Raw genomic sequence first — 10703 nt, forward strand, 5'->3', positions numbered from 1 at the left:
CATGATTTTATTTTATTTATTTATTTATTTTACCTTTATTTAACCAGGTAGGCAAGTTGAGAACAAGTTCTCATTTACAATTGCGACCTGGCCAAGATAAAGCAAAGCAGTTCGACAGATAAAACGACACAGAGTTACACATGGAGTAAAAACAAACATACAGTCAATAATGCAGTATAAACAAGTCTATATACAATGTGAGGTGAGAAGGGAGGTAAAGGCAAAAAAGGCCATGATGGCAAAGTAAATACAATATAGCAAGTAAAATACTGGAATGGTAGTTTTGCAATGGAAGAATGTGCAAAGTAGAAATAAAAAATAATGGGGTGCAAAGGAGCAAAATAAATAAATAAATTAAAATTAAATACAGTTGGGAAAGAGGTAGTTGTTTGGGCATTGAATAAATACCCATTAAATACCCATTAAAAACCTGCTCATTTCCCTAAATTAACGAATCAATGATATTGTAATTAATGTCACTAGGGTCTATGGCAGTTTACCAGGCAGTTGCCCCTCTCCCTCCTGTTTACTGCCGTTCCCCTCCAACACGTGGCGGTAGAGCGCCAGGAGCTGCTCACTGACCGAAGAAGAATAACCCGGAAGTAGGTGGATGCAGGTTCTAGTTAGATAGCTACTTCACTTCAAAATACTGATTAAAATATGTCCATATGCCCATTTCTGATACGGTTGTGATTGGCATAGACATTATGTAAAAAAAAACATTATGTAACTCTAACGAGCCTGACGCGAGGAGGCACAAAACAACTTTTGGTAATTTAGCTTGTTTAGCTAACAAGTTAGCTGTCAAATAGTTTCCACGACAAACTGTTCCGACCCCCCGTTCTGAGGTGACAGTTTGTTTCGGTGGAAATTTCTCCAAACCACAAAAGTCTACAGAAGAACTGTTGGGTCGATTCACAATGGATGAGGTGAGAAAGCGCACATCTAGTAACAAACGTTCGCTAGGTAGCTAGCTAGCGCCATGGTTGTCATACCAAATGTTAGTGGCTAGTTATTGTGGAATAAAAGGCAAGCGGTCAGTCGATCCCTGTGTTATTGCTCCATCTAATGATCGTTATATTCCACTACAGTAGGTAATGGTAGTAAATGCAATCTTTAGCGGTCTGTCAGATTCATAATATAGGCCGCAGATTTATCCCTGACTAAAGACCACGTGACCTGGCCAGGAACACTCTGGGCCTTGTTTCCGGATCAGATCGTATTGGCCTGTTCCAAGTGGCACCCGATTCCCTATATAGTGCACCGCTTTTGACCAGGCTCCATAGGACTGAAGTATTGTACTATATAGCCATTTGTGAAGGATACATTGTCAGGGTAAAACTCATGGTCGTAGTAGTATAATATAATACATTGTAGTTAACGTCAGACATCCCTCTGTTCCATCATTGTATCTGTGGCAGATCGCCTAGCAGTTACAAGCATTGGGACAGTCACTAGTTTGAATTGTATTTATTTAATTTTTATTTAACTAGGCAAGTCAGTTAAAGAACAAATTCTTATTTACAATGACAGCCTACACCGGCCAAACCCAGACGACGCTGGGACAATTGTGCACCGCCCTGTGGTACTCCCAATCACAGCTGGTTGTGATACAGCCTGGATTCGAACCAGGGTGTCTGTAGTGCCTGAGACCGCTGAGCCACTTGGAATCCCCTAGCCGACCTGGTGAATCTGTCGATGTGCCCTCGAGCAAGGCACTTAACCCTAATTGCTCCTGTAAATCGCTCTGGATTGGAGTGTCTGTTAAATGACTCAAATGTAAACATTTATTTTAGGACGGTGATGGCAGATCCAGCCTGTCTAACTCCTGTCCCACTCGACCTAAACCCACACAGTCACCAGTTCCTGTCAGGAACCACAGGAACCAGAGAACACTGCAGGGCCCCAAGCTGCTAGAAGTTGACTGGGATTCTCTTTTTAGTAAGTTGGAATAGCTCGGAATGTTTTGAATTTGAATTTTTGGGGATAGAATAGAAAATGACTTCTCGTTGAATGATTTTGAGTTTTTGCACATTTGAGTTTTTGCCCTACCACTCACACACTTTGAACTAATCAACTCATCATCAACCCTTGATTTGAATCAGGTGTTTTAGTGCTAGGGCAAAAAAAAAAAAAAAGGGCACCCATTTGGGTCCCTGGGACCAGGATTGAGAAACGCTGATCTAACCCAGATGTGTTGAATTCATGTATTTCCACCAATAAAACTAATGTTATAACGCATTAATACGATCATTCACACAGGAGAGAGACAACTTCCACCAGGAGCAGCTAAACAACACCAGGAGAATCAGCAGAAACCCAAGACATTTCACGCCTGTCCAGTGTGTGGAAGACACTGCCAAAAGTTATCCATCCTGCAGATCCACATGAGAATCCACACTGGAGAGAAGCCGTACCCCTGCCCCGACTGTGGCAAGAAGTTCGCTCACCTGGGAGCCATGAGACGACACCACCTCACACACACGGGAGAGAAGCCTTACTCCTGCTCTGTGTGTGGGAAGAGTTTCACCCAATCAGGACATCTGAAAGAGCACCAACAGTCTCACTCCGGAGAGAAGCACCACTGTCTGATCTGTCTGAAACAGTATATCAGAGCAGAAGATCTGAAGATTCACCACAGAGTTCACACGGGAGAAAGGCCCTACCGCTGTGCAGAGTGTGGCAAGAGCTACATCAGGTCAAAGAATCTCCGGGCTCACAAGCTGACTCACCAGAGGACAGGAGGTGGTGGTAAAAGTGACAGGGAGATGGCAGCTACTATCCAGGGTGAGTTGGGAGATCATTTATTCATTATAAACAATGCATAAAGGACTGGGGGTGTCCCGACTAAGAAGATCTTTTAATTTTTTTATTTTTTTTATTTTACCTTTTATTTAACCAGGTAGGCAAGTTGAGAACAAGTTCTCATTTACAATTGCGACCTGGCCAAGATAAAGCAAAGCAGTTCGACAGATAAAACGACACAGAGTTACACATGGAGTAAAAACAAACATACAGTCAATAATGCAGTATAAACAAGTATATATACAATGTGAGCAAATGAGGTGAGAAGGGAGGTAAAGGCAAAAAAGGCCATGATGGCAAAGTAAATACAATATAGCAAGTAAAATACTGGAATAGTAGTTTTGCAATGGAGAATCTCCATTGACAATGCTTGTTAGTCTGGCACTAGGCACATTCTGTGTCTGGGAAACTGTCCCAGGAGGTTTTCCTGACCTGATGATGATGATTAGTTCTACATTTAGACTAAAGATGCCTGTACATCAATAGCTGTGTCATAAATTAACAAACAGATGCTTTGTCTTTCTCTCTGCCTGCCAGTGAAAGTGAAGGAGGAGGAAGAAGAGGAAGAGGTTGGTGGTTTCATCAATGCTGAAGGAGAGGAGGGAGAGGAGGTTGGTGGTTTCATCAATGCTGAAGGAGAGGAAGTTGGCTGGAGTTTCCCTGATCTCAGTAAGTAGAGGCAGAATGGTGACACAATCAGTTGTATTGGTTGTGTGTTCCAATTGACACCCTAATTCCCTTTTATAGTGCACTTATTTTGACCAGAGCCTTGTGGGGAATAGGGTGCCATTTTGGACACAACCTAGACCTAGATCACTTGTTGGCTTATTTATCAACCCAATTATTTAACTCACAAATTATCTCCACAGGAGAGTCTGTAATACCAACCTATCTCCACAGGAGAGAGTCCTGTCCTTGGCTCTGGTAGTCTCATTATAACCAAAAATACCAACCAGTGAGAGTTAACATTATGTTTTCGAATGACATCCCCAGGAGGTAAAAATATATAGTGAAAACAATAGTGGTCCTAAAACGAAACCTTGAGGAACACCGAAATGTACAGTTGATTTGTCAGAGGACAAACCATTCACAGAGACAAACTGATATCTTTCCGACAGATAAGATCTAAACCAGGCCAGAACTTGGGTTTCCAATCTCTCCAAAAGAATGTGGTGATCGATGGTATCAAAAGCAGCACTAAGGTCTAGGAGCACGAGGACAGATGCAGAGCCTCGGTCTGACGCCATTAAAATGTAATTTACCACCTTCACGAGTGCAGTCTCAGTGCTATGATGGGGTCTAAAACCAGACTGAAGCGTTTCATATACATTATTTGTGTTCAGGAAGGCAGTTCAACAATTTTGAGAGGAATGGGAGATTCGATATAGGCCAATATTTGTATTTGTTTTCTGGGTCAAGATTTGGCTTTTTCAAGAGAGGCTTTATTACTGCCACTTTTAGTGAGTTTGGTACACATCCGGTGGATAGAGAGCCGTTTATTATGTTCAACATAGGAGGGCCAAGCACAGGAAGCAGCTCTTTCAGTAGTTTAGTTGGAATAGGGTTTAGTAGGCAGCTGGAAGGTTTAGAGACCCTAACCTTTTTTGGGAATATTTGAGAGAGATACAGGATTAAAAAACTCTGTCTCCCTTGATCCGAGGTCCTGGCAGTTCTGTTCAGACTCAGGACAACTGAGTTTTAGAGAAATACGCAGATTCAAAGAGGAGTCTGTAATTTGCTTTCTAATGATCATGGTATTTTCGTCAAAGAAGTTCCTGAAATGATCACTGCTGAAGTGAAGGCCATCCTGTCTGGGTGAATGCTGCTTTTTAGTTAGCTTTGCAACAGTATCAAACATACACTTTGGATTGTCTTTTCTCCTCAATCAGGTTGGAAAAGTAGACTGATCGAGCAGCTAATCGAGGGCTCTTCGATACCGCACGCTACTGTCTTTCCAAGCTAGTCGGAAGACTTCCAGTTTGATGTGGCGCCATTTCCTTTCCAATTTTCTGGAAGCTTGCTTCAGGGCTCGATTATTTTCTGTATACCAGGGAGTTCATTTCTTGTGACAAATGTTTTTTGTTTTTTGGGGTGTGACTGCCTTCTAGGGTATTATGCAAAGTTAAATGTAGATACCTGGTTCGGGGGTTAATTGATTTTTGTACTCTGACGTCCTTGGGTAGGTGGAGGGAGTCTGGAAGGGCATCTAGGAATCTTTGGGTTGTCTGAGAATTTATAGCACAGCTTTTGATGATCCTTGGTTGGGGTCCGAGCAGATTATTTGTTGCGATTGCAAACGTAATAAAATGGTGATCCGATAGTCCAGGATTATGATCCAGAATATTTATTCCACGGGATGAAACTAGATCCAGAGTATGACTGTGTCAATGCTTAGGTCCAGAGACATGCTGGACATGATGGCTCCGAAAGCCTTTTGGAATGAGAATGTGGACTTCTCCATGTGAATATTGAAGTCACCAACAATGTGAATATAATCTGCCATGACTACAAGGTCCGATAGGAACTCAGGGAACTCAGTGAGGAATGCTGTTTATGGCCCAGGAGGCCTGTAAACAATAGCTATAAAAAATGTTTGGGTAGGCTGCATAGATTTCATGACTACAAGCGCAACAGACTAAACTGCTTTAAAAAAAAAATATATATATATATATATATCAATAGACATTTTCTGTCAAATGTTAGCAACACCTCAGTCTTTGCGGAATGCGTGGGGGATATGGTCACTAGTGTCACCTGGGGAAGAGGCCTCTTAACTCAGTAAATCCATCAGGCTTAAGCCATGTTTCAGTCAGGCCAACCACATCAAGATTATTATCAGTTATTAGTTCATTGACTATAACTGCCTTGGAAGTGAGGGATCTAACATTAAGTAGCCCTATTTTGAGATGTGAGGTATTATCACAGTCTCTTTAAATAATGACAGGTATGGAGGAGGTCTCTATTTCAGTGAGATTGCTAAGGCGAACACTGCCATGTTTAGTTTTTCCCAACCTAACCCACAGACGCCGTTTCATCCTTTCCTACACTGAAATTACCCTTTACCTAACGATGGCATCTGAAGCTGGGCTTGCAACACAGCTATCCTCGCCGTAAGGCGATCGTTGTCCTGTATATTATGATACAGCGACTGCAGTTAGAAGGCATCATGTTAATGTTACTACTGAGCTTCGGCTGGTGGAGGTCCTGTAGAACCACGTCCAGAGAAAGCGTCATGTTAATGTTACTACTGAGCTTCGGCTGGTGGAGGTCCTGTAGAACCACGTCCAGAGAAAGCGTCATGTTAATGTTACTACTGAGCTTCGGCTGGTGGAGGTCCTGTAGAACCACGTCCAGAGAAAGCGTCCGGGGTCGAAAAGATGAATGAAAGAAAAATAAATAGTGAGGACAAAACTAAGACATTGGTAAATTTGTTAAATGCAAAGTTTTGATTAAATGGTTAATGAAAGTAAAACAAAATAAAAAGTTTAGCAGGAAGCCGAGAAGCAACAAAATGGTTATCTATAACACATAATACCAACCTCTCTCTACAGGAGTCCTGGTAGTCTCATTATAACCCATAATACACACCTCTCTCTACAGGTGAGAGTCCTGTCCATGACTCTGGTAGTGAAGGAGGAAGTCCCCCTACATCACACATCAACAAGGTGGGAGACAATAATGACCAACATTTTATGAGATTAAACGTATTTATTTTAAAGGCCGCACATGGAACCTAATGTAAAGCTTTCAGGTCTTGAACCTAATGTAAAGCTTTCAGGCCTTGAACCTAATGTAAAGCTGTCAGGTCTTGAACCTAATGTAAAGCTTTCAGGCCTTGAACCTAATGTAAAGCTTTCAGGCCTTGAACCTAATGTAAAGCTTTCAGGTCTTGAACCTAATGTAAAGCTTTCAGGCCTTGAACCTAATGTAAAGCTTTCAGGCCTTGAACCTAATGTAAAGCTTTCAGGCCTTGAACCTAATGTAAAGCTTTCAGGCCTTGAACCTAATGTAAAGCTTTCAGGTCTTGAACCTAATGTAAAGCTTTCAGGCCTTGAACCTAATGTAAAGCTTTCAGGTCTTGAACCTAATGTAAAGCTTTCAGGCCTTGAACCTAATGTAAAGCTTTCAGGTCTTGAACCTAATGTAAAGCTTTCAGGTCTTGAACCTAATGTAAAGCTTTCAGGCCTTGCACCTAATGTAAAGCTTTCAGGTCTTGAACCTAATGTAAAGCTTTCAGGTCTTGAACCTAATGTAAAGCTTTCAGGTCTTGAACCTAATGTAAAGCTTTCAGGTCTTGAACCTAATGTAAAGCTTTCAGGCCTTGAACCTAATGTAAAGCTTTCAGGTCTTGAACCTAATGTAAAGCTTTCAGGCCTTGAACCTAATGTAAAGCTTTCTTGTATTGTGTTTATAAATATAGTTCTGACATGGTTCATGATGATGTTATGTTTTCATTGTAGGATCCCGGTGACCAATCCAGCACCAAAGCTATAGAGTCCCAGGGTCCCGATCCAAGACATGAGGAGGACATCACTCAAACACCTGGGATGAACATTCATATTGTAGAAGAGGAGAAGGAGGAAGTGAAAGAGGAGGATGAAGTTGGTGGTTTCATCAATTCTGAAGGAGAAGAATTTGACTGGGATTCTGTTCAACATAGTAAGTGGAGGCAGAACTCTGACTGTTCTTTAGTTGACTGGGGTTCTGTTCAACATAGTAAGTGGAGGCAGAACACTGTTCTTTAGTTGACTGGGGTTCTGTTCAACATAGTAAGTGGAGGCAGAACTCTGTTCTTTAGTTGACTGGGGTTCTGTTCAACATAGTAAGTGGAGGCAGAACTCTGTTCTTTAGTTGACTGGGGTTCTGTTCAACATAGTAAGTGGAGGTAGAACACTGACTGTTCTTTAGTTGACTGGGGTTCTGTTCAACATAGTAAGTGGAGGCAGAACTCTGTTCTTTAGTTGACTGGGGTTCTGTTCAACATAGTAAGTGGAGGTAGAACTCTGTTCTTTAGTTGACTGGGGTTCTGTTCAACATAATAAGTGGAGGCAGAACTCTGTTCTTTAGTTGACTGGGGTTCTGTTCAACATAGTAAGTGGAGGCAGAACACTGTTCTTTAGTTGACTGGGGTTCTGTTCAACATAGTAAGTGGAGGCAGAACTCTGTTCTTTAGTTGACTGGGGTTCTGTTCAACATAGTAAGTGGAGGCAGAACTCTGTTCTTTAGTTGACTGGGGTTCTGTTCAACATAGTAAGTGGAGGTAGAACACTGACTGTTCTTTAGTTGACTGGGGTTCTGTTCAACATAGTAAGTGGAGGCAGAACTCTGTTCTTTAGTTGACTGGGGTTCTGTTCAACATAGTAAGTGGAGGTAGAACTCTGTTCTTTAGTTGACTGGGGTTCTGTTCAACATAGTAAGTGGAGGCAGAACTCTGTTCTTTAGTTGACTGGGGTTCTGTTCAACATAGTAAGTGGAGGTAGAACACTGACTGTTCTTTAGTTGACTGGGGTTCTGTTCAACATAGTAAGTGGAGGCAGAACTCTGTTCTTTAGTTGACTGGGGTTCTGTTCAACATAGTAAGTGGAGGCAGAACACTGTTTAGTTGACTGGGGTTCTGTTCAACATAGTAAGTGGAGGCAGAACTCTGTTCTTTAGTTGACTGGGGTTCTGTTCAACATAGTAAGTGGAGGTAGAACTCTGTTCTTTAGTTGACTGGGGTTCTGTTCAACATAGTAAGTGGAGGCAGAACTCTGTTCTTTAGTTGACTGGGGTTCTGTTCAACATAGTAAGTGGAGGCAGAACTCTGTTCTTTAGTTGACTGGGGTTCTGTTCAACATAGTAAGTGGAGGCAGAACTCTGTTCTTTAGTTGACTGGGGTTCTGTTCAACATAGTAAGTGGAGGTAGAACTCTGTTCTTTAGTTGACTGGGGTTCTGTTCAACATAGTAAGTGGAGGCAGAACGTTGACAGTTCTTTAGTTGACTGGGGTTCTGTTCAACATAGTAAGTGGGGGCAGAACTCTGTTCTTTAGTTGACTGGGGTTCTGTTCACCCCGTCTCCTATGAAGTGCACTACTTGTTGACCAGGGTCCTGGACAAAGTGGATGCCCTTGATAGAGGATAAGGTACCATTTTGGATACGGACTGTGAATGAATGTCGACTTGCTCGCCTCAATACCTAACCCACTCTGTTATTCACACAGGAGAGAGCCCTAACTGTGGCTTAGACAGCAGAGCGAGCCCCGCCACATCAGAACATCCTGAACACCAGGAGAGTCACAAAACTAAGACGTCTCACTGCTGTTCAGTGTGTGGCAGAGAGTGCTACAAGCTCTCTGTACTACAGATCCACATGAGAATCCACACGGGAGAGAAGCCGTACCCCTGCCCCGACTGTGGCAAGAAGTTCGCTCACCTGGGAGCCATGAGACGACATCTTCTCACACACACGGGAGAGAAGCCCTACTCTTGCCCTGTGTGCGGGAAGAGTTTCACCCAATCAGGACATCTGAGGGAGCACCAGCAGTCTCACAGTGGAGAGAAGCCTCACCTGTGTCTGGTCTGTGGGAGAGGGTTCTCTAGAGCGTCAGACCTCCGGATCCACCACAGAGTTCACACAGGGGAGAGGCCGTACAGCTGTGACTACTGTGGGAAGAGATACGGCCGCTGTCAGAAGCTACGGGCTCACCAACGGACACACCACAGAGACAGGACGCACGCTGATACTGGAGAGGAGACTGAGTGAATGACCACGAGGCTTTGAACATAAGACGTGATCAGCTTAGTGTTCCTATAGGTGATATTAGCCGGCTGGACAACAACGATGATACACGTTGATCGTCATCAGACAGGAGAACAATACACTCCATTGGAATAGACATGGTTCTATAATCCACCTAAATGATTCACAGAATTCTGATGCAGGACACGGGCTGCTGGGGAGGGGAGAGACTCTGGGTGAAGTTCCCCTGCCTGAATCCTAACCTTAACCGTTAGTGGGGAGATGCAAAACTGACCAGCGTCTAGGGGCAACTTCACCCTACTCCGTTTGGGGGAAAGAATGGGGAGGCTTTATCAGTAAGTGTTGACAGTAGAACTAATGGGTGTTTGTTAGTAGGGTGGACAAACACAACTATTAACCTTGTGATGAAGAACGAGAGGCTCGGTTAGAACTATTACAATGCACGTGGTTCTACATTCCACTTGAAGGAAGCACCCAGTTCTGATGGAGAGATGAAATAATCAGCACTGTTCAGTTTGTTACTGAACTTGAACCAGAGAAAGTGAACCCCCAAAAAATGGCCGCTAGACGGTGTTCTAAATTGGAATCGTGGAATGCTTGTTCTCTGTCCTCCACATCCTGTGTGAGGAACCCAGTTGAAATGATTGTTAAAAAAAAATAGAAAAGAATGTTGATGTAATAATTGTGTTCTATATTGGATAACATCCCAAATAATGTGCAGTCGCAGGACATTTTGATGACAGAGAGAGAGAGAGAGCTGTGGCTCCGTCCATGCTGTCATTCAGTTCATTACGCCTCTATAAGATCGTAAACAAAGGTGTGTCCATGGTGATTTTAATAAACAGGTTACAAAAACCTACCTAACTCTTTAATCTATTTTAAAAAAATGTAAAAAGTTGATGTTTTCTGTACCATTTTATTCCAACTCTTTTCACACTACTGAGCTGATGGATATGAAGAGTAAGGTGTTTATTTTCCCTGCTTGAAGACGGCCTTGGTAAACGTGGGGCTTTTATATGGCAATGTGGAAAAGGTAACAGGGCTATATTGAAGTGTTTACTATGATTACAGCAGGGGAACTGCCAGTACACTCAGTTGAACTGTTGGTGATAATAGTTGCCCTCCAGTGGGTGGAGGACGTACAACCTGTTAGAATTA

The 10703-nt window shown here is 42.8% G+C and overlaps 1 protein-coding gene across 3 annotated transcripts; it reads left to right on the forward strand.

The window, feature by feature from the left end:
- The first annotated feature begins 500 nt into the window (after positions 1-500).
- LOC109881939 (zinc finger protein 771) lies at positions 501-10404 on the forward strand. 3 transcript variants are annotated; one of them, XM_031821707.1, is made up of 7 exons: positions 501-602; positions 1797-1941; positions 2263-2787; positions 3343-3474; positions 6406-6470; positions 7266-7464; positions 9007-10404. In XM_031821707.1, the coding sequence occupies exons 3-7, from the start codon at positions 2388-2390 to the stop codon at positions 9546-9548; spliced, it is 1338 nt and encodes a 445-aa protein (XP_031677567.1). In that variant the 5' UTR covers positions 501-602; positions 1797-1941; positions 2263-2387; the 3' UTR covers positions 9549-10404. The 3 variants fall into 3 exon arrangements, with proteins under 3 accessions (XP_031677567.1, XP_031677565.1, XP_031677566.1); XM_031821705.1 differs by having other exon boundaries at positions 577-929; XM_031821706.1 differs by having other exon boundaries at positions 587-929; positions 1857-1941.
- Positions 10405-10703: the final 299 nt, after the last annotated feature.

This window comes from Oncorhynchus kisutch, unplaced genomic scaffold (assembly GCF_002021735.2).
Source record: "Oncorhynchus kisutch isolate 150728-3 unplaced genomic scaffold, Okis_V2 scaffold4011, whole genome shotgun sequence".
NCBI lineage: Eukaryota > Metazoa > Chordata > Actinopteri > Salmoniformes > Salmonidae > Oncorhynchus > Oncorhynchus kisutch.

Excerpts from the sequence above, each read along its gene's own strand:
- LOC109881939 (XM_031821705.1), top strand. Across the intron at positions 1,942-2,262 it reads TGACTGGGATTCTCTTTTTA|GAGAGAGACAACTTCCACCA; the intron begins GTAAGTTGGAAT and ends TCATTCACACAG. Across the intron at positions 7,465-9,006 it reads CTGGGATTCTGTTCAACATA|GAGAGAGCCCTAACTGTGGC; the intron begins GTAAGTGGAGGC and ends TTATTCACACAG.